Below are 26,679 nucleotides of genomic sequence, written 5' to 3' on the forward strand. Positions count from 1 at the left end.
TACTTGGGAGGCTAAGGCAGGAGAATTGCTTGAACCTGAGAGGCGGAGGCTGCAGTGAGCCAAGATCATGCCACTGCACTCTAGCCTGGGTGACAGAGCAAGACTCCATCTCAAAAAAGAAAATGTTTTCAAAATTATATTGTACTACCCCAAAATATTAGCTGGTGTCAAATGTGCATATTTGTATCCTGAAGAATACCTGTGCTGATAAACTGTATAGGATGTATTTTCTTAATTAGGATGGTATGGAACCACAGCAGCTTCAGTCTATAAGGTGGTTTTGTTTAAAAGAAGTAGGGAAGGCTGGGCGTGGTGGCTCACGCCTGTAATTCCAGCACTTGGGAGGCCGAGGCGGGCGGATCATGAGGTCAGGAGATTGAGACCATCCTGGCTAACACGGTGAAACACCATCTCTACTAAAACTAACAAAAAACTAGCCAGGCGCAGTGGTGGGCACCTATAGTCCCAGCTACTCGGGAGGCTGCGGCAGGAGAATTGCTTGAACCTAGGAGGCGGAGGTTGCAGTGAGCCGAGATTGTGCCGCTGCACTCCAGCCTGGGGTGACAGAGTGAGACTCCGTCTCAAAAAAGAAAGGGAGGAAAAATCAAAGCAACAGGACTCATTTCCTGTTTGGGGTAGGAAGCTGTATTCATTTTATTCTTCTGATTTCCAAAGAAAAACATTTTTGTGGACCCTGGACACTGTGCCTACTGGGTTAAGTCGGCCTTGGTCAGTAGATGGATAATGAGCTAAGTGATCAAGTTCCCATGTTTCAGTCTCACATCTGTAACTGAAAAATACATATCCATTCAATGGGGACCACTTTTCCCACACACAAAGCAAATGTTTACAGCAGAGAGGCCGAGAAACATCTACAGCCAAACAACTAAAAAAGCATACCATGACACATTCAAGAATCATAAAGTTTACTGTTTCTTTTCCATCATTTGGCACATATCCAAGGCACATTAGAAAATTAGAAATCATAAATTACTTTGTAGAAAAATAACCCCTCCCTTCTGTACATACACAAGTATTTCCAAGAACATGGACAAAACCATTTCCCTATTACAAGGTCATTTGAAAATGGACTCAGGACAAACCTATATACTTGCAGCTCTAGGCCAATAACAAAAAAAAACAGTATAATCTACAGAAATTTATAAAAAGGAATAAATGGCAATAAATTCTAACTGAAAGTAACTTTGACCTGGTTTGTGCTATTAAGTTTTGAATCTGAATCAAAAGACTAAAAGATGTGCCAAATCTACTCTCTAATCCAGTAACCATCCATCGGGTGTGAGTGTGACATTCACAGGAGGTTCTCAACAAAAAGGGATGTTTCTAGAAACACTGCTACAGACGCACGTGTAGTAACCGAGTATCTGTACCTACTTGTTAGAAGGAAAATGATAAGCAACCTTTCCCACACGCATGATGTGGAAGAGGTCTGATGCATCCTTTCACTAAAATGAACATCAAAATGGGATTGAGGCATCTTTTGGTTCAAGTGTTGCTTTGCAAAGAAACATTGTCCAGCTGTTGCTTTCTTCCTTCAGATAGGACGTTTCAGCCTGGCCTCTACAGAACCATGAAACCCAAATTGCTTCTCTCCCGCTTCATCCGAGGTGGAGGAATTCTAGTTGTGGTTTGTGAATGTACACAGGTCAGAGAGGTTTAGCACCTTTTGGGAGGAGGAGGTCAGAATCTGGTGGTGAAACCTCTCCCCCTGTGACCGACAAACCCTCATACTTAAAAAGAAGCATGCACCTCTGGCTTAAGGATCTGGACTCTACTGGAATTTCGGTTTCAAGTGTATTCATTAGCTTTGAAGAGGAGAGAGATGGTGGTGGTGAACCTTTTTGTTGCATTCTTAGCCACAGAAAAGCTTTCAGGAACTTGGTGCTGAAGACTTCTCAAGCCAGTTTCATGGAAGCACATTGAGTCCTCAGTCAGCATCCTCTTGTTGCATCCTTGCTTCCTGGCAGCAGGTTCAACAACTTGTCATTCCTCTTAGGACCGGGAAGCACTAACCTCTTGGGGACCAGCAGCCTCCAGGCCCTGGGACACGACTGCATCCTCCACTGTGTGTCTCCGCAGCATCCGCCTGTGTCCAGGGCCAGTCTGTGTCAGTCCAGGCCTCTCCGGCCAGTCACTGTTGCCTTTCTCAGCAGCAGGAGATCCACTCTGAGCTGGCGGGTTATTCTGTCTCAGGGTGACACTTTGCCGCCCTGGCTAAAGAAAGAGTACATTTTGAACCGTTCGCCTCCTCACTGTACTGGAAGCCACAACTATGACAGTGACAGCTGCCCCTTAGTGCTTAGTGTCACACAATGTGCTCAGTGCTTGACAGGCATAATTTCAATTCTCACATCCCTGTGGTGCTAACATGGCATGTGCATACTACATGTGTCGGACACAGTAAATGTTTCACATGTTTTCACAATCTTTATGACTCTAGGAGGCATGTACTACTATTGTTATCCCCGTTTTACAGCTGAGGAGACAGGATCAGCAAAGTTAAGCCACCTGCCTAAAGTCCCACAGCTAGCAAAGGAAAAGCTAGCACTTGATGGAACTCAGGTAGATTTCAACGTTTCTGGCTTTCCCACAAAGCAGCAGGTCTACTAGCAACACCATGTAAGACTGACTATGATATCAAAATTAGTCATGTTAATTAAAATCATTTTAATTATCTAAAACAACAATTTAGAACTTTTGTGTATTTGTTCCAACAAGCCTATGCTACATACGCTATAAATTCTCATCAGCAAGAAGGAAAGTCGTGGTTCTGAGAAGAATCACTGTCTCAGATCACAGGTTTTCTTTTTTTTTTTTTCTGAGACGGAGTCTCACTGTGTCGCCCAGGCTGGAGTGCAGTGGCTGGATCTCAGCTCACTGCAAGCTCCGCCTCCCGGGTTCACGCCATTCTCCTGCCTCAGCCTCCCAAGTAGCTGGGACTACAGGCGCCCGCCATCTCGCCCGGCTAGTTTTTTGTATTTTTTAGTAGAGACGGGGTTTCACTGTGTTATGCAGGATGGTCTCGATCTCCTGACCTCGTGATCCGCCTGTCTCGGCCTCCCAAAGTGCTGGGATTACAGGCTTGAGCCACTGCGCCCGGCCAGATCACAGGTTTTCAATCAAGCTTCTGAGTAATTTAAAAATGCAGTAGGGGCCGGGCGCGGTGGCTCACGCTTGTAATCCCAGCACATGGGGAGGCCGAAGTGGGCAGATCACTTCAGGTCAGGAGTTCAAGACCAGCCAATATGGTGAAACTGCATCTCTACTAAAAATAGAAAAAAAGCCAGGTGTAGTGGCACATGCCTCTGTAATCCCAGCTACCCAGGAGGCTGAGGCGGGAGAATGCTTGAACCGGGGAGATGAGGACTGCAGTGAGCCAAGATCGCGCCACTGCACTCCAGCCTGGGCCACAGAGCAAGACTCGCTCAAATAAATAAAATTAAAATGCAGTGGGAAGATGGTCACCTAATTGTCTGAGCAACTGTACACCATACTTGGAGACATTGTTTACCCATCTATATATAAACTGTCGTTTTCTTTGGTGATTAAAACCATAGTGAAATTTGGGATGGTTCATCTCCTATAAGCACCAAGACCTGTGGTTCCCCACACATGTAACACTTTCCACTCCTCTGCTCAGAAATGTACTTTGAAATATAACAATCAGTGAAGCCTGTACTCTACACTGTCCCATGAAATAATTCCAGTTTTAACTGTTGCTAGCTCATACGGCGCAGGGAATAATGAAGATGATGTTCAAGGAGACGTGTGTTAACCACGGATTACTTTTGACAAAGCCAGGCTTTAGAAAATATGGTTAAAAGCCAGTGTTTAATAACTTACCTGATGCAAAGAACCTTCGGTTAAATTAGGGACACTTCTATCTCTTGCCATAATCTCCCTTGAAGTCTTTCCCCTAAAACCCAAAATAAACTAAAATAAATATTTGCACAGTGGCATGAAACACTCTGGTTGGCCACAAGGTGGCAGCATTTTCGACATTATTAGGTGCAGATTTGTCCATAACCAATTACAACTGAAGCACCTTACGTGCAGCTTGGAGTAAACTAGGGGCAAAAGCACAGAAATCAACTTGATTTTCATACTTACTTAAACTGACCGGCTGAGTGGACAAAGTAAAACTGTCTTGTAAAAGGTTCATCTGGTAGATCATACAGTTTTGAGTTCCCTGTAGATAAAAAGATAAACATCTAAAAACTTCGAAAACAGTGTAAAATTATTTTAAAATTACAGCATAGACACAATCTTTCTATTCTCAGGTTTACAAAATTTAGAAAATGAAACACTGAATTTGCTTAAAGAAACACGGCTAGTACCTATTTATAACAGGCTGAGTATCTCCAATTCAAAAATCTAAAGCCTAAAACGCTACAGGCCGGGTGCAGTGGCTCATGCCTGTAATCCCAGGAGTTTGGGAGGCCGAGGTGGGCATATCACTTGAGGTCAGGAGTTCAAGACCAGCTTGGGCAACATGGAGAAACCCCATCTCTACCAAAAATACAAAAACTTAGCTAGGCGTGGTGGCGCACACCTGTAATCCCAGCTACTGAAGAGGCTGAGGCAGGAGAATCACTTGAACCCAGGAGACAGAGGTTACAGTGAGCCGAGATTGCATCACTACACTCCAGCCTGGGCAACACAGCAAGACTCCATCTCAAAAAAAAAGCTACAAAATCCGAAACATTTTGAACTCTTTGACATGATGCTCAGAAGAATCTGATTCCCTGATTTGGATCCTCAACCAATGAATATAATGCAAATATTCCAAAACCCAAAACGCTGCTGGTCCCAAGCATTTGAGATGGGGGGTAGTCAGCCTGTATTATGAGAACCCCCATGAAACAGAAAACTAAATCCTTAACTCCCTTAACTCTCCCAGCCACAGCCAATTATGGTGAGACAGTCTCAGGGCTATCCAGATATGTGAATGGGTTTATCCATATTATTGTATTGCATTATTGCATACCTCACTGGATAATATTTCATACTGTAAATTAAAAAAGAACAAGGACCCCTTCTAAACTTTTTAAAAAGAAGAAAATACTTCAGTCCCACTGCTGTTTGGCAATTGCTGTTCTAATTATAATCAACTTCTGCACACGTACAAACTTAAAAAAAAAAAACCTTGAGGCCAGGTGTGGTGGCTCATGCCTGTAACTTCAGCACTTTGGGAGGCTGAGGCGGGCAGATCACTTGAGGTCAGGAGTTCGAGACCAGCCTGGCCAACATGGTGAAATCCCATCTCTACTAAAAATACGATTAGCCAGGAATGGTGGCACATGCCTGTAATCCCAGCTACTTGGGAGGCTGAGGCAGGGGAATCGCTTGAACCCAGGAGGCAGAGGTTGCAGTGAGCTGAGACTGCACGACTGCACTCCAGCCTGGGTGACAGAGTGAGACTCTGTCTCAAAAAAACTAAATAAAAAATATTTGTGGCTCACACCTGTAATCCCAGCACTTTGGGAGGCCGAGGTGGGCAGATCACCAGATCAGGAGATCAAGACCATACTGGCTAACACGGTGAAACTCCGTCTCTACTAAAAATACAAAAACAAAATTAGCTGGGCGAGGTGGCAGGCACCTGTAGTCCCAGCTACTCAGAAGGCTGAGGCAGGAGAATGGCGTGAACCCGGGAGGAGGAGCTTGCAGTGAGCCGAGATCACGCCACTGCACTCGAGCCTGGGCAACAGAGCGACATTCCGTCTCAAAAAAAAAAAAATATTGAAAGGTAACATTCACCCTGGATGTCCAGGAAATTCCCAGAACACCTGACTTTGGAACATAAGGCATGAAAGAAACTCCCCGGGAGACTGTTCCCCATCTCCACAGGGGGACGCCTGAACCTTCAAGGTAGCATTGACAGTTTATTTCCTCAAGAAACATCATTACCATCAACCAGAAAACTAACAGCAAAAAAAGATTACCCATAGTCTGACAAATTGGGAGGTAACCATTTCTTTGGTGCCTGTATCCCCTCCAGGCACGATTATAATTACATTTTACATACACAATTAAATGAACACCAGCAACTGCTCATGAATGTCTAAATATACCCAGGTTGAGCATGACAGAAAGAATGTAAACTCTTACATTTTTTCCTGATCTTAACAGTAACATACTCCCTGCGGTCAGTTTCGGCCACATCGTCTAATGAGGCAACACAGCTTGGTACCACCTGAAGCAATTCCATTATTTTTGAATTCTGCAATTTGAAAGGGAAAAGGAACAGTAATGTTTTTATTCTTTTTTAATAGGCTATGATTTGTTTTTGATCTAAATGTCAGTATTAGTGTGGCTGGGCAGAAAAAGCTCAGAAATAATTACAAACGGAGCTTGGAGGCCATAAAGCCCAGTGGTAAAAGGAGGCCTGCGTGGAAAGCCCGGCTCTGCCCTCTCCGTGGCTTCCATGCTGGGGATCCAACCACTCCATGCAACCAGCTCAAACACAGTAAGTTGATCTACTATCATATGCTTATCATGAGGCTGCTGAGGGCCCCCCATACAGTAAGTACTCATTGAAACACATTAATTAACGGCACGGTGGCTCATGCGTGCAATCCCACTACTTTGGGAGACCAAGGTGGGAGGATCGGCCCAGGAGTTCAAGACTAGCCTGGGCAACACAGCAAGACCCTGTCTCTATTTAAAAATAGTAATAGGCCATGCGCGATGGCTCACACCCGTAATCTCAGCACTCTGAGAGGCCGAGGTGGGTGGATTGCTTGAGCCCAGGCAGTCGAGACCAGCCTGGCCAACATGGCAAAACCCTGTCTCTATTAAAAAAAAATTAGCTGGGCATGGTGGCACATGCCTATAGTCGCAGCTACTTGGGAGGCTGCGGTAAGCCAAGATTGCACCATTATACTCCAGCCTGGGCAACAGAGATCCTGTCTCAAAAAACAATAATAATAAAATTAAAAATTTTTAAAAACCAAAAAAAATCAACATAATCATTTAAGAAAGTACTAAACTGAGAGTTTAAAATATTTCAATTCTGTCACTGAAAATTAATATAAGGAGGCCAGGCACAGTGGCTCACATCTGTAATCCCAGCACTTTGGGAGGCCAGGGGAGGTGGATCAGTTGAGGTCAGGTGTTCGAGACCAGCCTGAGCAACATGGTGAAACCCGTCTCTACAAAAAACACACAAAAAATGTAGCCAGGCGTGGTGGCACATGCCTGTCATCCCAGCTACTCAGGAGGCCGAGGCAAGAGAATTGCTTGAACCCAGGAGGCAGAGGTTGCAGTGAGCCAAGATCATGCCACAACAGAGCAAGACTCTGTCTTAAGAAACAAAAAATTACTAGAAGGAGCCTATCCACGGAGTGGATTGATTGATGGTGATATTAGCTTCTCAGTTGTGTCACTTAACAGCCAACTCGCTGTCTATCTCGAGTAGAAAACAAAAGAAAGACTCAGCAGGAAAACAGGAACAGAAAGCTGCCGCCCGCCAGGGGAGAAGGACGCTTCCCCATTGCTCTCCACGCAAGCACCCACAGCACTGGAGAAGGCAGTACACCAGTAATCACGATTCCTACAGGACTGAAGGACTTCTACTTTCATATTTCTGAGACACGGTCTCTGTCACCCAGGCTGGAGTGCAGGGGCACAATCTCCGCTCACTACAGCCTTGACCTCCTGGGCTCAAGCGATCCTCCCACCTGAGCCTCCTGAGTAGCTGGGACCACAGGCACACCACTAGGCTCAGCTAATTTTTTGATTTTTTGTAGAGATGGGGTCTCCCTATGTTGCCCAGACTGGTCATGAGCTCCTGCGCTCAAGTGATCCTCCTTCCTTGGCCTCCCAAAGTGCTGGGATTACAGGCATGAGCCATTGTGCGTGGCCTCATGGAGTTTTAAATCCACCAACTAAACAAACCTTCTCCATCGTGCTGCTAAGACAACAGCTGTGTTCACACTGCGAGGATGGTGAGACCAGAACATCATGACTTGCTCCTTCCCCTGGAGTGCCTAACTCTACGTAACTACCGGGCCACGGCCCTACTGCTGGCTGGGGGGAGCCCCTCCACTCAGGCCTTTGAAAACCACCTGTGAAAGAATGATTCCTGGTTCCCAGAGCGCCACCTCTGACCAGGGGACCGAGGACCAGTCATCCACCCACGCTGCAGACTTCTGGCACACCAACTACGCCCAACCCAGCGATGCCAAGGGCCAGCTGTTGCTATTTCAGATCCAGCTTAAACACAAGGGATCCAGAGGGAGCTGTGAGCAGCTCGGGATTCCCTCGGCTCTTCGACGCTCTCGGCCTACCTGTTCGGCACAGTCTACAGCCGTGCGCTGCCGCTTGTTCAGCACCTGAGCTGACGCTCCGTGGAGCAGAAGCAGCTCTACTACGAAGACGTGCTTTTCAATCACAGCCTCGTGCAGTGCTGTGTTGCCCTTATTGTTAGAAGCGTTAATGGAGGCCCCATGCTGGAAAGAGAAACCACACGATCAAAAGGAACGCTACGAAACGTCAGCATGGAATAGGGCTGTGGGCATACAGGTATTCGCTATAAAACACATTCAACTTTTCTTATGTCTGAAAGTTTTCTTAAAATTTGCGGGGGAAAGGTAGTACTGAGAAAAAAAGATTTATAGACAAAGAGTTCTGTAGCATTTATTCTAATAGCAGAGAAAACAGAAGCCACTTAAATGTACAAAGCAGAAACAAGTTTAAAAAAAAATCACCATGGTATATCCATAGTTATGCAACCATTAAAAATCAAAGTTCGAATAAACAAGTTTCTACATTAAATAACAGTAAAACGGAAAACAATACTTGGGGCCAGGCACGGCGGCTCACGCCTGTAATCCCAGCACTTTGGGAGGTCGAGGCAGGTGGATCACCTGAGGTCAGGAGTTCAAGACCAGCCTGACCAACATAGTGAAACCTCATCTCTACAAAAAAGAAACCAAAAAAACAAAAAAAAAAAATTAGCCGGGCATTGTGGTGGGCACCTGTAGTCCCAGCTATTTGGGAGGTTGAAACAGAATAATTGCTTGAATCTCGGAGGCAGAGGTTGCAGTGAGCCGAGATTGCGCCACTGCACTCCAGCCTGGGTGACAGAGTGAGACTCCACCTTGGCAAAAAAGAAAAGAAAACAATACTTGGCGAGGCGCCGTGGCTTACACCCATAGTCCAGCACTTTAGGATGCCAAGGCAGGAGCATCATTTGAGCTCAGGAGTTTGAGACCAGCCTGGGCAACAAAGTGAGACCCATCTCCACTAAAAACAAACAGCAAAAATTAGCCAGGTGCAGTGGTGCATACCTGTAGTCCCAGTTACCTGGGAGGTTGAGGCAGGAGGATCGCCTGGGCCTGGGAGACTGAGGCTTGCAGTGAGCCGTGAGGGTGCCACTGCATTCCAGCCTGGGCCACAGAGCAAGAACTTGTCTCAAACAAAAGAAAAGAAAAGAAAAGAAAAGAAAAGAAAACAACACTGAAGCTATACACAATTTTTAAAAGTTTACCAAAATGAGTTTCCCTTGAGTAGCAGAGTCATGGACAAATTGGTTTTTCCCTACTTCTTTAGGAAATTTTAATCCATTCGCATAACCCTTATCAAGACGGAAAAAGAGCAGCAGGGACAGAGGCGGCCACTCAGCCCGTGCTCAGGTAACAGCACGACACATTCCCAGCCAGTGAGTTGAGACCCAAACCTTTGGCAAAAGCAGCGTTGGAGCCCATGAGACTGCATCCCGGATGCTGAGGCACCATCCGTTCCCATTGGAGAACCCCGCGTGGCAAGGCACTCGCCCCGCTCCTCTCCCCAGAGGCCTGGGGCTGACGAACGGCCCGGCCTCTCCATCCCCAGTGCACTGCAGGGGTTGCTGGGTGGAGGCACCCTGTTAACTGGTGCAGGTGTGTCGACCAGGGGGCAGGGAGGGGTCCTCACCTGTAGAAGCAGAGCAGCAACCTCGTGATGGCCACCGGAGCAGGCATAAATGAGGGGCGTGTTTCCACTGAGGTCCTTCTTATTGGGTTTTGCATTCGAATCTAACAGACACTTCACCACCTGGGCCAGAGAAGAAAAACGTGCAAACTTAATCAAAATTTCTGTCATTTCCTGCCGGAGAAAAATTACGAAAAAAAATAAAAAGAAAAAGAAAAAAAGAAAATAAGAAAACAAAATTTCTAGAGAGAAATCCTCAAATTTGATCTTCTTTTGATTTGTCTCTGAGCTTATTAAATTTTTTGTTGTTTTTGGTTTTTCTTTCTTATTTTTTTAGACAGAGTCTCGCTCTGTCGCCCAGGCTGGAGTGCAGTGGCATGATCTCAGCTCACTGCAGCCTCCACCTCCCAGGTTCAACCGATTCCCGTGCCTCAGCCTCCTGAGCAGCTGGGACTACAGGCACCTGCCGCCACACCTGGCTAATTTTCTGTATTTTCAGTAGAGATGGGGTTTCGCCATGTTGGCAGGGGCTGGCCTCGAACTCCTGACCTCAAGTGATCCACCCGCCTCGGCCTCCCAAAGTGCTGCGATTACAGGCATGAGCCACCACACCCAGCCATCTCTGAGATTATTGAGAAGACTTTAGACCCTCCAGGAGAAAAGGGACCAGGTGAAGAGGGGAGGGCTACCGTCTGCCGTGGGGCTGCTCTGTGTGGGTGAACTGCGGGGTGACGGTGGTCTCACTTCACCCGATGTGCTGGCCGACGGTGATCTCACTACACCTCTCTATCCTTTCTACCCCAGGGAGAGCTGCAATCGCCACTCCAGTTTTACAGATTAGGAAAGTGATGCCTGAAGCTCTGTGCTAGGTGTTGGTGAGAGAGATGCAAAACCTGAAATATGGCTTCTGTCTTTAAAAAGTTAACAGTAGAACTGATACAGGAAAATGAAAAAATATAGACAGTTTTCCTTAAAGAAAAGCAGGGCCCGGTGCTGTGGCTCACGCCTGTAATCCCAGCACTTTGGGACACCAACGTGGGAGGATTGCTTGAGTCCAGGAGTTCAACACCAGTCGGGACAACATGGTGAAACCCCATCTCCACAAAAAAATAAAAAATCATCTGGGTGTCGTGGGCGCATGCCAGCTACTCGGGAGGCTGAGATGGGAGGACTGTTTGAGCCCAGGAGGTTGAGGCTGCAGTGTCAGCCAAGACTGCAGCACTGCACTCCAGCCTGGGAGACAGCAAGACCCTGTCTCCAAAAAAAAAAGCAAAGAAAAACAGGACTTTCAAAAAGTTAATCACTCCAAAATTCTCCCTTGAGCCCCTCTATGGGGCCTTGATTATTCTTTATGAAGTGCTCAACTGTTGGGCCCAGAGCAAGCGCTGTCAGTGTATAAAGGTGGTAAGATGACCATGGGGACAGCCCTCGGTGGCCGCCACACAAGCTCAAGAGCCAGATCCTGCTGGGAGCAGAACAGAATGACAACCTCGGTACCACCCACACGGGCGTGGCAGTGGGGCAGGGACTGGCTCCACCCCCAGGGAGCACCAGGGTTCTGTGCCCTGAGGCTGAGTGGCCCTACCCTGTGTACCTCAGAATCTCCGGGCTCGGGGGAGCAGCGTCCTCTGAGGCAGCCACCAAACCCCTGCAGCATTCCCACTAAGGTGCCCAAAGCGGACACCCTGCTCCACTGCCCGCGACACAGAGCCCGAACCTGAAAGTGGCCCTGCTGGCAGGCCAGGTGGAGTGGAACAGCTTGGTCTGCATTCCTGGCACCCGCGTTGGCCCCGTGCTTCAGCAGGAGGGGGATGAGGTCCACCCGGCCGTGCAGGGCGGCGACATGCAGCGGGGAGGAGCCGTCCTGGCTGGTCACGTTGACACCAAGCCCGCTGGCAGGAACCTTCGCCAGCCTCTGGGAAGCACAGAAGATGGAAACAGAAACATCATCAGTACTGAAGAAACTCGGCCGGAGTGACTGGCGCCATGTGCCCCCCACAGCTCCCACGCACAATGCGGGATCATGGTGGGATCCAGGATGGATTCCAATTCCTTTGGAACTACGTGGCAGGCATGCCAAAGAACAACTTCCTTTTTTTTTTTTTTTTTTTTTTGAGACAGGGTCTCACTCTGGTGCCCAGGCTGGAGTGCAGTGGCACCATCACAGCTCACTGCAGCCTCCACCTCCTGGGCTCAAGTGATCCTCCTGCCTCAGCCTCCCAAGTAGCTAGGTCCACAGGCACAAGCCATTGTGCCGAGTTCATTTTTTTTTTTTTTTTAGAGACGGGGTCTTGCGATGTGGTCCAGGCTGGTCTTGAACTCCCAGGCTCAAGTGGTCCTCCCACCTCAGCCTCTCAAAGTGCTGAGACTACAGGTGTATGCCACTGTGCCTGGCTAATTTCACTTTTTTTTTTCACTAGGGCTGTAGAGCCTCTAAATTCACTTTGAGGGGCATGGCCACAGCCCCGCAAAGGCGACGAGATTCACTTGCTGTTTATAACTCTGTTTAAACCACCGCTACAAGAAACAATGATTCTTGGCTTTAGGTGAGAGTAATTTTACTTTTTGATGATTAAAAATGTTACCTCTTTTAAAAAAAAAAAAAAAACCGTATGCTAAATTAAAGGCTGAATTTTACTATATGTAAATTATATCTCAAAAATCAAAAACAAAGAAGCTAGAAAACACACACGTGCACACACACACACACACATGCAAAATGAAACACCCTGCATATTTATCAGAATGGCTCAAGTTAAAAAGTCAAGGCTGGGCACGGTGGCTCACGCCGGTAATCCCAACACTTTGGGAGGCTGAGGTGGGAGGATCACCTAAGGTCAGGAGTTCTAGACCAGCCTGGCCAACATGGTAAAACCCCATCTCTATCAAAAATACAAAAATTAGCCGGGTGTGGTGGCCCCTGCCTGTAATCCCAGCTACATTACAGGTGTGCACTGAGGCTGTAGAATCGCTTGAACCCAGAAGGAGAAGGTTGCAGTGAGCCAAGATTGCACCACTGCACTGCAGGCTGGGTAACAGAGCGAGACTCCATCTCCGGGAGAAAAAAAAAAAAGTCAAAATACCAAATGTTGGCAGGAATGTGGAGCAAGTGGAATACTTACACCCTGCCGGAGGGAACAGAAACTACTTCAGCCACTCCGGAAAATTGGCAGTTTCTTATGAGGTTAAACATATCCTTACTATATAATCCAGCAATTATACTCCGGGTGTTTACCCAGCACAAAGGCCCGTACACAAATGTTCATAATGGCGTTATTTACAAACCCAGAAGCAGGAAAACTACTCAGATGTCCATCAACGGGTGAATGAAACAAGAAATTCTGGTGTGTCCGCCCAATCAACTACTACCCAGCAATGAGCTCCTGATCCATCATGGGTCTCAGAAATATCCTGAGTCAAAGAAGCCAGCCACAAAACGGACATGCGTTACGATTCCACTTACAAAAGATTCTAGAAAGTGTTAACTAATCTATGATGATGAAAAGCAGGTCAGGGGTTGCCTGGGAGAGGCGATGGGGGCACGGGGGTTTCGGGGGGAGGACGGCAAAGTCTCACAGGAAACTCTTGCAACTGAGGGAAACGTTGTGCATCTTGAGGTGGTGATGGTTTCGCGGGTTTATATATCTGTAAAACTTGCCAAATTGTATACTTTAAATACATGTGCTTTATGTAAATATAAATTATATAATTTATAATGTATATAGTTATATTTCAATAAAAGATTTAAAAACAAATTCTAAAACACCACTGGAGGCCGGGTGTGGTGGCTCACGTCTATAATCCCAGCACTTTGGGAGGGTGAGGCAGGAGGATGGCTTGGGCCCAGGAGTTTGAAACCAGTCTGGACAACACAGCCAAGACCCTGTCTCTACAAAAATAAAAAATCAGGCCGGCGAGGTAGCTCACGCCTGTAATCCCAGCACTTTTGGGAGGCCAAGGCGGGCGGATCATGAGGTCAAGAAATCGAGACCATCCCGGCCAACATGGTGAAACCCGTCTCTACTAAAACTACAAAAATTAGCTGGGCATAGTAGCATGCGCCTGTAGTCCCAGCTACTCAGGAAGCTGAGGCAGGAGAATTGCTTGAATCCAGGAGGCAGATGTTGCAGTGAGCCAAGATCGCACCACTGCACTCCAGTCTCCGTCTCAAAAATAAATAAAATAGCCCAGCATGGTGGTACGTGCCTGTAGTCCCAACCATTCAGGAGGCTGAGGCAAAAGGATCCCTTGGGCCCAGGAGTTTGAGGCTTCAGTGAGCTATGATTGTACCACTGCACTCCAGCCTTGGTGACAGATCAAGACTGTCTCTCAAAAAAAAAAAAAAAAAAAGTTTAGGCCAGGAGCAGTGGCTCATGCCTATAATCCCAGCACTTTGGGAGGCCAAGGCAGGTGGATCACTTGAGGTCAGAAGTTTGAGACCAGCCTGGCCAACATGGCAAAACCCTGTCTCTACTAAAAATACAAAAATTAGCCAAGTGTGGTGGCATGCGCCTGTAATCCCAGCTACTCGGGAGGCTGAGGCAGGAGAATTGCTTGAACCCAAGAGGCAGAGGTTGCAGTGAGCTGAGATCGCGCCACTGCACTCCAGCCTGGGCGACAGAGGGAGACTCCGTCTTAAAAAAAAAAAATGTAATTTTTTACTGCAGGCCTGGTGCAGAGGCTCATGCCTGTAATCCCAGCACTCCAGGAGACTGGGGCAGGAGGATCACTTGAGCCCAGGTGTCCCAGGCTGTTAGTGAGCTATGATTGTGCCACTGCACTCCAGCCTGGGTGACAGAGTGAAATCCCATCTCTAAAAATTAAAATTAAAAAAAAAAAAAAAAAAGAACACCACTGGGCTAGAAGATTTTCATTTAATCACAGACATGAAGCCGTACAGTGTTGTGTCTTTTTGAGAAATTACAAAAGGAGAATAAGAGGTTTTAGAAGTGCAGGGAGCCTAAGACTTCAAGTTTACAGTACTTTACTGTGTAATTAAAGTGGGAAAACAGGGAGGGGCAAAATAGCAAAAACAGCAGCGGCAGAGACGCAGCAAGCTCCCCTCGCCGTACACAGGCACTGAGGGTCCGGGGGCTTTGTCACTTCCCACCAGATGTCAGGGAACACCATCTGCCTTTTTTTTTTTTTTTTTTTTTGAGACAGAGTCTTGCTCTGTTGCCCAGGTGGGGGTGCAGTGGCTGGATCTCAGCTCACTGCAAGCTCCGCCTCCCGGGTTTACGCCATTCTCCTGCCTCAGCCTCCTGAGTAGCTGGGACTACAGGCGCCCGCCACCTCGCCCAGCTAGTCTTTTGTATTGTTTAGTAGAGACGGGGTTTCACCGTGTTAGCCAGGATGGTCTCGATCTCCTGACCTCGTGATCCGCCCGTCTCGGCCTCCCAAAGTGCAGGGATTACAGGCTTGAGCCACCGCGCCCGGCCCCATCTGCCTTTCTTATCCTGCATTTTCATAGCCGCCCACGTTGGGGAAACTGTGTTCTGGATCATGTGCATCCAGAGGCAGGGGGCCAGGTCAAAAGGCGCACACCCCCAATGTACATGTTACCTCACAGCTGAAAAACGTGTGAGGGAAAACTTCAGTCATTTTCAATATCCTCAAGAGTCGCCCATGCTGAAATTCTTTTTAGAAATGGTAAAATTATCCTACAATATAAAGGCTAACACCGCTCTATCTATTTTGTAAAGTCAAATCCCTTTTTTTTTTTTTTTTTTTTTTTGAGGCGGAGTCTCGCTCTGTCGCCCAGGCTGGAGTGCAGTGGCGCGATCTCGGCTCACTGCAAGCTCCGCCTCCCGGGTTCCCGCCATTCTCCTGCCTCAGCCTCCCGAGTAGCTGGGACTACAGGCGACGCCACCACGCCCGGCTAATTTTTTTGTATTTTTAGTGGAGACGGGGTTTCATTGTGTTAGCCAGGATGGTCTCGATCTCCTGACCTCGTGATCCGCCCGTCTCGGCCTCCCAAAGTGCTGGGATTACAGGCTTGAGCCACCGCGCCCGGCCCCTTTTTTTTTTTTTTTTGAGATGGAGTTTCACTCTTGTTGCCCAGGTTGGAGTGCAATGGCACGATCTCGGCTCACCGCAACCTCCGCCTCCTGGGTTCAAATGATTCTCCTGCCCCAGCCTCCCGAGTAGCTGGGATGACAGGCATGTGCCACCAGAGCCGGCTAATTTTGTATTTTTAATAGAGATGGGGTTTCTCCATGTTGGTCAGGCTGGTCTCAAACTCCTGACCTCAGGTGATCCACCCGCCTTGGCCTCGGCCTCCCAAAGTGCTAAGATTACAGGTGTGAGCCACTGTGCCCGGCCAAATTCATTTTCTTTTTTATTTTATATTTTATATTTTTAGTTTTTTAGAGACAGGGTCTTACTCTGCTGGCCAGGCTGGTCTCAAACTCCAGGCCTCAAGTGATCCTCCAGGGTGGCCTCCCAAAGTGTTGGGGTTACAGGAGTATGACACTGAGCCCAGCCTAATTCTCTTAGTATGGGACATACACATCTATAATTAGATAGCTAACACATGAATGCATGCTATGTATGCAACACCATTTACAACTGCTTGAAAGAATATTAAATACTGAGGTTTACACTTAACATGACACAGGCAGGATCTGTATGCTGAAAAAAAAATCACAAAATGTTGATGAAATAAGTCAAAGAAGGCGTAAATACTTGGAGAGATATACCACGTTCATGAAGACTCAACATACGTTGAGTCAGATGATGTTATTTCTCCCCAGTTCATCTGTAGGTTTAATGTAATTCCTGTCAAAATCTGAGCAAGGTACTTTGTAGACATACAAAAGCTAATTCTAAAATTGATATGGCTCAGACCAGTCTGGGTATTGTAAGAGTGAGTAAGTAAGTAGGTAAATAAATAAATAAATAAAATTTACATGGAAAGGCATAAGCCACAGAATAGCCGAAACATTCCTGGCAAAGAAGAATAAATTAGGAAGAATCATTTAATCCAGCACTGAGGCTTACTACATAGCTACAGTCATCAAGACAGCACGGTACTGGTAGGATGGGCCCATAGATCAATGTAGCAGAACAGAGAGCCCAGAAATCGATCCACACAATCTATAGCCAACCGAGGTGCACGGGCAAGTCACGGGAGGAAGGAGAGTCTTTTCAACAAATGGTGCTGGAGCAAGTGGACATTTGTAGGCAAGAAAAAAAAAAGAAGAACCTCAACCTAAATCTCACAATTTGAGTAAAAATGAACACAAATTGGATCACGGACTTAACTATAAAATATAAAAGTATAACTTAAAAAAAAAAAAAAACAGGAAAAAGTTGGAAATCTAGAGCAAGGCAAAGAATTATCAGACTTGATACCAAAAGTATAATCTATAAAAGGAAATACTGACAAACTAGATGTAGAAAAACCTTTTTCTCTGTGAAAGCCCACGTGAGATTATAGACAAGCCACACACTGAAAGGAAATGTCTGCAAACCACGTATCTGACAAATATCCACATATCTAGAATATATAAAGAACTCTCAAAATTCAACAATAAAGCCAAAAACAAACCAATGAGAAAACGGGCAAAACACATTAACAGACATTTCACTGAAGAACATATACAGATGGCAAATAAGCACATGAAAAGCTGTTCAACAGCATCAGCCATTAGAGAAATGCAAATTAAAGCCACACTGAGATAGTACTACACACCTATCTGAATGGCTGAAACAGAGAACAATGACCACGCCCAAGGCTGGGGAGGATGAAGAGAAACCACATCACTGGTGGGCATGTAAAACCATACAGCCTGCTTGGGAAAAGACTGTCAGTTCCTTATAAAAACGAACCATGGAATTACCATGCAATTACCACGTGACTCCGCAATTGCACTCTCAGGCATTTATCCTAGAAAAATGAAAACTTGTGTTCTTACCGAAACGTCTACTCGAATGTTTGTTCATGGCAGTTTTATTGATAACATTCCCCAAACCAGGAACAAAATACGTGTCCTTGGACATTCCACAGTGAGTATATGCCACCATTAAACAAATGGAAAGCCATCCCGCGACGGAGAAACAGACCTGATTCTATGCAACAACGTGGAATCAAACGGAGCGAACAAAGTCAATCCCAAAAGGTCATACGTATACTGTGTGATTACATTCATGTAACGTTTTTGAAGTGACAGGATCAGAGAAACGGAGAACAGGTGAGTGGTTGCCAGGGGTTGGGGATGGTGGGGTGGGTGTGGCAGGTAGAGAGGTGGGTGTGGCTGTCAGAGGGCAGCTTGAGTGATTGGTCTTGTGGTGAGAGAAATGTGCTTGCAGGTGACGGAGACGTGCTGTGTCTTGATGGGGGTGATGGCTTCACAGGTTTTACATCTGTAAAAGTTCACCAAATTGTATAAATACATAGACTTTACTGTCTGTGAATTATACTTCAATAAAGGATTTAAAAAGCAATTCTAAAACACTGGCTAGAAAAGAATGGCGGGGTGGGTTTTAATTTAATCACAGATATAAAGCAGTTTAGTGTTGTGTCTTTTGGGGACATTACAAAACAAGAATAAGAGGCTGTAAAAGAACAAGGAGGCCGGGTGCGGTGGCTCACACCTGTAATCCCAGTACTTTGGGAGGCTGAGGTGGGTGGATCACTTGAGGTCAGGAGTTTGACACCAGCCTGGCCAAGATGGCGATACCCCGTCTCTACTAAAAATACAAAAATTAGGCGGGTGTGGTGGTGGGTGCTGTAGGCCCAGCAACTCGGGAGGCTGAGGCAGGAGAATGGCTTGAACCTGGGAGGCAGAGGTTGCAGTGAGCCGAGATTGCCCCATTGCACTCCAGCCTGGGCAACAGAGCAACAGAGCAAGACTCCATCTTGGGAAAAAAAAAAAAAGAACAATGAGTATAAAAAAGTATCTTCTGTCACAGAAAATATCTTGAATGTGATGGTGGATACACAAACCTACACATGTAGCACAACTGTACAGAACTAAATACACACACACACACACACACACACACACACACACACTGAGTAGCACAACTGTACAGAACTAAATACACACACACACACACACACCACACACACACACACACACACACACACACACAGAGAGAGAGAGAACAAGTAGAACTGGGGAAATCTGAACTAAGGTCCACAGATTGCATCAATGTCGATATCCTGGCTGTGATTCTGCACCATAGTTTTGCAAGGATGTTACCCCTGGGGGAAGCTGGGAGAGGGTTTGGGGATTCCTCTGCACTTGGGAGAGAGTCCCCACGAAGACTGAACTCACCCGAGTAAAAGCAGCAGCAGAACATGCGTGCAGCTTCCCTGGAGGGCTTTACGTACCTGAAAGGAGACCCTCGAGCATCTGTTCATAAGCTCCTGCCACGGGACTCAGGGGCCCAGATAGCAGCCAAAATGCTCATCACGGGGACACATCCCTGCTCACTCACCTGCTGCGCAGGAAGCGGGCAGCTGCCCTGGGCTAATGAGTCCCACCGTATCTTGGGGAATACTTATTCACAGCCACGCAGTACAGTACTTATCTGGCTGAGAAACAGAGAACTTTCCTGAGGGAAAAAGGAAGAATTTGCTGGCCAGGAGCAGTGGCTCACATCTGTAATCCCAGCACCTTGGGAGGCTGAGGCAGGAGGATCGCTTGAGCCTGGGAGGTCGAGACCAGCCTGGGCAACACAGAAAGGCCGGGTCTCTACAAAAAGAAACGAATTAGCCAAGTGTAGTGGTGCAGGCCTGTGGTCCAAGCTTGTCAGGAGACTGAGGTGGGAGGATCACTTGAGCCCAGGCGATTGAGGTTGCAGTGGGCCATGACTGTACCACTGCACTCCAGCCTGGGTGACAGAACAAGACCCTGTCTCAAAAAAAAAAAAAAAAAAAAAAAAAATTGCCTACATTCCCTGACCTCCACCAATAGAAACAAAGCCGAACCTTCTGAGCTGGGGCACACTTGGGGCACTGGCACAAGGGGTGACAGAATTCGAGGTCTGCTGCACTGACAGTGTCCTCCGCATCCTCCAGGTCCTCCTCTGTCCACTCCAACAGGTAACGCACCTGGTGATGGAGAGTAAGGGAAACAGGAACACATCCTCAGCGTCGTCGCTGCACAGTATCTTAAACACACACCGTCAACCGTTCCCAATCAGGGCTCACACTTCCTTCCCCAACCCCACAGCCATTTATAACCGGCTTCTGCTCCCTCATGAAGCCTTCCTCAGTCCTTCCACTTCACAACTTATGTCAGAGATTCTTTTTTTCTATCATAAAAACGGGCAGGCAGACCGGTGCTGCCTCAGGGTGATGGGTTTAAAACTCTATCCTAGGGCTGGGCGCAGTGGCTTATACATGTAATCCCAGCATTCTGGGAAGCAGTGGCCGGAGAATCGCCTGAGCCCAGGAGTTCAAGGCTACAGTGAGCCATGATTACACCACAGCACTCCAGCCTGGGCAATAGAGCAAGACAGTCTCAAAAAAAATAAACCCACCCTGGTCCTAGGGCATTTAGTAAGCACCTCACTCCCTCCTCCATTAAAAGTGGAAGATACAGCCAGGCATGGTGGCTCATGCCTGTAATCACAGCACTTTGAGAGGCCTAAGCGGGCAGATCACCTGAGGTCAGGAGTTCAAGCCCAGCCTGGCCAACACGGTGAAACCCCGTCTCTGCTAAAAATACAAAAATTAGCCGGGTGTGGTGGTGCATGCCTGTAGTCCCACCTTTTCAGGAGGCTGAAGCAGGAGAATTGCTTGAACCCAGGAGGTGGAGGTTGCAGTGAGCTGAGATCATGCCACTGCACTCCTGGATGACAGAGCAAGACTCTGTCTCAAAAAAACAACAACAAAAAAGTGGAAGACACAGTCCTTTCAAGGGGCCAAAGGCAAGTGAGGGAAACCTGTCCCTCAGAATCTAAGGAAGGCTATCTCCACTGTCCACTCATTTCACTGTCAGATGTGCCTAATGATAGGACAGACGCCTTCCCTTCAAGCCACAACATTCTCTCCAGGTGCCAGCCCAGGGCCGGCAGCCCCATCTTATCCAGACACCTGCTTATGACTCCTCGGAGCCCCAAGCCTCAGGCCCCCTCCCGCGGCCCAGGAGTCCCAGCCGACCACAGCTTCTGCAGAACCTCACAAACACCACTGGGCTCTGCCCTCGCCTCTCTATTTCCTCCTCTCCCCAAAACACTGCCCTCTCTTAAAACCGAGCTGCCCCCCTTGCACACTGGCTAGTGGGCCTGGGCTCTGAGCCCACACTCTGTGCCCCGGACATGGTCTCTGGTCTTGGCAACGTCTCACCACACTCCTGGAATACGGACGTCTGAAAGGCAGGGCCCACGTTTGCTATGTGCCTGTATGTTCATCCGCCTCATTACTTGTCGGGAAAATATAACATTGCCATTACCAAATATGCATTAAACATACCGCCCTCTGCACAAAATCAGAGGGTCCACGTGGCCCAAAACTGAACTGGAGACAAGAAACACAGATGGGTGGCTGTTTTAAGCTAGAACAAGCTTTTTAAAATAAAAAGCACTTCTAAAGCTGGGCATGGTGGCTCACACATGTAATCCAAGCACTTTGGGAGGCTAAGGCAGGAGAATCCCTTGAGGCCCAGAGTTCAAGATCAGGCTGGGCAATATAGCGAGACCCTATCTCTACAAAAAATTTGTTTATGATTAGCCAGGCATGGCCACGCACAACTGTGTATCCAGCTATTCAAGAGGCTGGGGCAAAAGGATCGCTTGAGTCCAGGAGTTCAAGGCTGCAGTGAGCCATGATCACGCCACTGCATTCCAGCCTGGGTGACAGAAGAAGACCCTGTCTCTAAAAAATAAAAATAAAAGAAAAGGCACTTCTAAAAACTCACCATTTCTAGATCTCCATCAGCAACTGCTCTTAAAAGTTTTTCTACCTTAATAAAAGGAACAAGAATGTTAGAAAAATGATTTCAGTAATAAAATAATAATAAAAATAATATAAACATTCTGAAAACCTATTGGCTTGATTTGTAGAGTTTTAATGTCTGACTTAGTATCTTTTTTTTTTTTTTTTTTTTTAAGATGGAGTTTCGCTCTTACTGCTCAGGCTGGAGTGCAACGGTGCCATCTTGGTTCACCACAACCTCTGCCTCCCAGGTTCAAGCGATTCTCCCGCCTCAGCCTCCCTAGTAGCTGGAATTACAGGTGCTCGCCACCATGCCCAGCTAATTTTTTTTTGTATTTTTAGTAGAGACAGGGTTTCTCCATGTTGGCCAGGCTGGTCTCGAACTCCCAACCTCAGGTGATCCGCCCATCTCGGCCTCCCAAAGTGCTGGGATTACAGGCATGAGCCACCATGCCCAGCTGATTTAGTATCTTGTAAACGTGTCCCTAAAACTGCTCAGAGAGGGTATCCTAGGAAGTTGCTGGTGTGCACAGAACCCACTGCCATTTAGGGAATATAAACTGTAACTTTATCCACGTGGAAAGGTGAGGCCATGGTCGCCTTGGAGAACAAGTCCTTCCTAAGACGCCAGCCACCTCTATGATTCAGAAAAATACACTTAGCTAAGTGCAGTGGCTCAGCCTGTAATCCCAGCACTTTGGAGGCTATCCCTAGGAGTCTGAGGTTGCAGGGAGCTATGACTGTACCACTGCACTCCAGCCTGGGTGACACAGTGAGACCCTGTCTCAAAAAAAAAGAAGAAAGAAATACTGAACTCAGCTCTCAATATCTGCTAGCTGGGCACCATGAAGGTGGACACCCCTCCCAGGGACAACTTCAGGTCTCCGTTAGACTTTGGACCATGTCTCGTGGCTTTCTCTGCTGTGGTTCTGCATGGAGCTAAGCTTACTCGGTCCTCCAAGAGCATGTCACGGCTTGCGGGTAGTGGGACACTATGGTAGGGTCCATGAGGGTTCAGCACCCATGGCGGGGGCCATCAAAGGTGGTACATCCATTCAACAGTCCACTTCTCAGCTAAAGAATGAGGCAGAACTAGCCAGGTGCGGTGGCTCACGCCTGTAATCCCAGCACTTTGGGAGGCTGAGGTGGGCGGATCACCTGAGGTCAGGAGTTCGTGACCAACCTGGCCAGCATGGTGAAATCCCATCTCTACTAAAAAAAAAACAAAAAACAAAAAACAAAAATTAGCCAGGCATGGTGGCGGGTGCCTGTAATCCCTGCTACTCAGGAGACTGAGACCCGAGAATTGCTTGAACCCGGGAGGTGGAGGGTGCAGTGGGCCAAAATCACACCACCGCACTCCAGCCTGGGTGATAGAGCAAGATTAGGTCGCAAAAAAAGAAAAGAATGAGGCAAATCTATTGTGCTGACACTGAACAAACTCTAAAGTAACTTAAGTGGAAAAAAGAAAAAGAAAAACAAAGGCCATCAATGAACTTCTGCAAACTGCAAGGTGGACATGTGTGTGAATGCCTACGTGAACTTTGCAAGAACTCAGGAACAACGACATTAGGTTCTCAACAGAGGTGCCTGTAGAGCGGGGATGGAAGGCAGAGAATGCTATGCAGACACTTTCCAAAATGATCTGAAATCAGACTGGGCACGGTGGCTCATGCCTATAATCCCTGCACTTTGGGAGGCCCAGGTGGGCAGATCACTTGAGGTCAGGAGTTCAAAATCAGCCTGGCCAACGTGGTGAAACCCTCTCTCTACTAAAAATACAAAAAAATTAGCTGGACATGGTGGCAGGCACCTGTAATCCCAGCTACTTGGGAAGCTGCGGCAGGAGAATTGCTTGAACCCAGTAAGTGGAGGTCGCAGTGAGCCAAGATCGTGCCACTACACTCCAGCCTGGGCGACAGAGCAAGACTCTGTCTCAAAAAAGTAAAAATAAAAATGAAAAATAAAAACAGGCCAGGCGCAGCAGCTCACACCTGTAAACCCAACACTTTGGGAGACCTGAGGTCAGGAGTTTAAGATCAGCCTGGCCAACATGGTGAAACCCCATCTCTACTAAAACTACAAAAAAATTAGCTGGGTATGGTGGCACACCCCTGTAATCCCAGCTACTTGGGAGGCTGAGGCAGGAGAATTGCTTGAACCTTGGAAGTAGAGGTGGCAGTGAGCCGAGATCGCACCACTGCACTCCAGCCTGGGAGACAGAGCGAGACTCTATCTCAAAAAAATAAAAATAAAAATAAAATGATCTTGGCCGGGCGCGGTGGATCAAGCCTGTAATCCCAGCACTTTGGGAGGCCGAGACGGGCGGATCACAAGGTCAGGAGATCGAGACCATCCTGGCTAACCCGGTGAAACCCCGTCTCTACTAAAAAATACAAAAAACTAGCCGGGCGAGGTGGCGGGCGCCTGTAGTCCCAGCTACTCCGGAGGCTGAGGCGGGAGAATGGCGTAAACTCGGGAGGCGGAGCTTGCAGTGAGCTGAGATCCGGCCACTGCACTCTAGCCTGGGCGACAGAGCAAGACTCCATCTCAAAAAAATAAAAAATAAAAAATAATAAAATAAAATAAAATAAAATAAAATGATCTGAAATCAGTGGACCTCTACATGACCTGACTTGTATTTTTCTTAGCCTATCCTCTCTCTAATACACAAACACTCTCTACCACACTAATTGCTGCTCAGGGACCAGCCCACGGAAGGGCACGCCTAAGTGCACAGCACTGCGAGATGCCGCTGGGCCTAGCTCGAAGGCACCAACCTCAGCCACCACAGAGCAGCAGCGGCCCCAGCACAGGCGAGCAGGCTGAGAGGGCAGCCCTCATCAGGCCGTGGCTCTTCAGCTGAACGCCACTGCCTGGGGCCGCCAAGGCCTCCCCGTCCCCGTCCTCCCTCTGGAAGCCTCACCTCTCTGTAGTCCTTCTTGGTCTCCTCCTGCCTTGAGCCGGCTGACATGGAGGAGAAGCTGGAAGTGGAGGACTCTTGGCTGATGGAGTCCACGGAGCGCTGCGGGGACTGCACGGGGGCCTGTAGCCAGGGAGCCCCGACGAGAGAGAAGACAGGGCACAGGGTCACGTGAGGACCGGAGAAGGAGCCCTTGGTCTCCGAGGTAACCAGCTCACTCTGCCCGGCTGACTTACCTCGGATGCCTTCTGCCTCCTCTCGAAGGACAGGTGATGGGCTTCCATTATAGATAGAATCTAGGGGGACAACGGGGATGCCAACAGTACCCAATGAGATGGAGGTCGTCTCAGCAGAGCCCCATCACCCACATGCCCCACTGCTGGCCTAGCTCCTCAGAATGTCAGTGCAGCGAGTCTTAGGTCATGTGGCCCAGCCACATCCTTGGATGGCCAGAGAAACCGAGACCCAGAGCAGGCGGCAATTTACATAGGATCACACCAAAGTCGGCGCTTCCTCCCATCACGGCTCCTCCTGCCCCGTGGGAGGACTCAGGGCTTCCCATGCATGGACTGAAGGGTAAGAGAAGCCAGACCCGCACGGAGCCTGACAGGTGACTGCATCCAGCCCCCAGGCCTGTCTGTCCACAGGCAGGAGGTGTGGCCTTTCCTCCAGCACCCACAGGTCTCAAGCAGGAGCAGCTCAGAGCCAAGCCGAGAAGGCGGCCTCTCCTTCCCTCTGCAGATCTCCCTCTGGAAGGGCCTCTGGTAAACAAATACCACAGCAGTAGAACCCTCCTCCCAAGGCGTCGCAGTAGCCCAGGCCGTGGTGGCACTGCTCAGCCCACTCAGTTCTGCCTGTCAGAAAGCTGCGACCTTTGCAGAAAGGTATTCAGGGGTACAGCCGAGGCCTCTGAAGCCAGAAGCAGGGATCTAACCCTTCACAAACGGTGCTTTACTGTAGATTTTACACTGTGTCCCTACCACACACCAAAAACATAATTTAAAAAAAAAAAAAAAAAAGAGGGAAGCTGGGCGAGATGGCGAGATGGTCCACATCTGTCATCCCAGCACTTTGGGAGGCCGGGGCGGGCAGATCACTTGAGGTCAGCCGTTCAAGACCAGCCTGGCCAACATGATGAAACCCCGTCTCTACTAAAAATACAAAAAAAAAAAGTAGCTGGGCATGGTGACGCACACCTGTACCTTCCGGTTACAAGGGCGGCTGAGGCAGGAGAATCGCTTGAACCCGGGAGGCGGAGGTTGCAGTGAGCCAAGATCATGCCACTGCACTCCAGCCTGAGTGACAGAGTGAGACTCTGTCTCAAAAAAATAAAATAAAATAAAAATAAAAAAGAAAGATGAAGGCCCAGGGGCGGTGGCTCACAACTGTAATCCCAGCACTTTAGGAGGCCAAGGCGGGCAGATCACTTGAAGACAGGAGTTTGAGACCAGCCTTGCCAACACGGTGAAACTCCATCTGTATAAAAAATCCAAAAATTAGCCAGGTGTGGTGGCGCATGCCTGTAGTCCCAGCTACTTGAGAGTTGAGGTGGGAGGATGGCTTAAGCCCAGGAGGTAGAGGTTGCAGTAAGCTGAGATCGTACCACTGTACTCCAGTTTGGGCAATACAGCCAAACCTTGTCTCAAAAAGAAAAAAAAAAAAAGAGAACAGAAATAAACTTTTGGAGGTGATGGATATGTTTCTGGCATAGATGGTGGTGATAGTTTCACGGATGTCCACTTATCTCTAAACTTATCAAGTTGTACACACTGACTATATACAGCTTTTTGTATGCCAATCATGCCTCAATAAAGAGGTTTCGAGAAAACAAAAATAAAAACAAATTCAAACTGTGCTACTACTCCCAGAATAAGATGTGAACAAACTGAAAGAACGACCTAGAAGAGCTGGAAATTATAAAAGGGAGCCAGTA

General features: G+C 47.8%; 1 protein-coding gene, 2 long non-coding RNA genes and 1 other non-coding gene across 53 annotated transcripts in view; all 4 read right to left on the bottom strand.

Annotated features, from left to right (window-relative positions):
- Positions 1-909: 909 nt before the first annotated feature.
- ANKRD27 (ankyrin repeat domain 27) overlaps positions 910-26,679 on the bottom strand; it is an 81,353-nt gene continuing 55,583 nt past the window's right edge. For 22 of the 50 annotated variants that reach the window (XM_077982046.1, XM_028840040.2, XM_077982047.1 and 19 more), the window contains 11 exons: positions 24,983-25,042; positions 24,750-24,869; positions 21,807-21,851; positions 19,874-19,996; positions 11,654-11,851; positions 9,940-10,059; positions 8,313-8,474; positions 6,133-6,244; positions 4,132-4,210; positions 3,865-3,937; positions 910-2,235 (listed from right to left, as the gene is read on the bottom strand). In XM_077982046.1, the coding sequence (XP_077838172.1) occupies positions 2,014-2,235; positions 3,865-3,937; positions 4,132-4,210; positions 6,133-6,244; positions 8,313-8,474; positions 9,940-10,059; positions 11,654-11,851; positions 19,874-19,996; positions 21,807-21,851; positions 24,750-24,869; positions 24,983-25,042 (1,314 nt within the window). In that variant the 3' untranslated portion in view covers positions 910-2,013. The remainder of the gene's footprint in view (positions 2,236-3,864; positions 3,938-4,131; positions 4,211-6,132; positions 6,245-8,312; positions 8,475-9,939; positions 10,060-11,653; positions 11,852-19,873; positions 19,997-21,806; positions 21,852-24,749; positions 24,870-24,982; positions 25,043-26,679) is intronic. The other 28 variants (XM_077982027.1, XM_077982032.1, XM_077982028.1 and 25 more) reach the window with 10 other exon arrangements.
- Positions 12,357-12,489, bottom strand: LOC114674251 (small nucleolar RNA SNORA68). The gene has a single exon (XR_003725266.2). It is a non-coding gene; the product is annotated as a small nucleolar RNA SNORA68 (small nucleolar RNA).
- Positions 13,454-17,769, bottom strand: LOC144337367 (uncharacterized). The gene is made up of 3 exons (XR_013410409.1): positions 17,630-17,769; positions 16,845-16,881; positions 13,454-13,589 (listed from the first exon to the last, which is right to left on the bottom strand). It is a non-coding gene; the product is annotated as an uncharacterized LOC144337367 (long non-coding RNA).
- On the bottom strand, positions 18,152-19,499 carry LOC144337369 (uncharacterized). Its single transcript, XR_013410411.1, has 3 exons — positions 19,381-19,499; positions 19,218-19,273; positions 18,152-18,300 (listed from the first exon to the last, which is right to left on the bottom strand). It is a non-coding gene; the product is annotated as an uncharacterized LOC144337369 (long non-coding RNA).

This window comes from Macaca mulatta, chromosome 19 (assembly GCF_049350105.2).
Source record: "Macaca mulatta isolate MMU2019108-1 chromosome 19, T2T-MMU8v2.0, whole genome shotgun sequence".
NCBI classification, from domain to species: Eukaryota; Metazoa; Chordata; class Mammalia; order Primates; family Cercopithecidae; genus Macaca; species Macaca mulatta.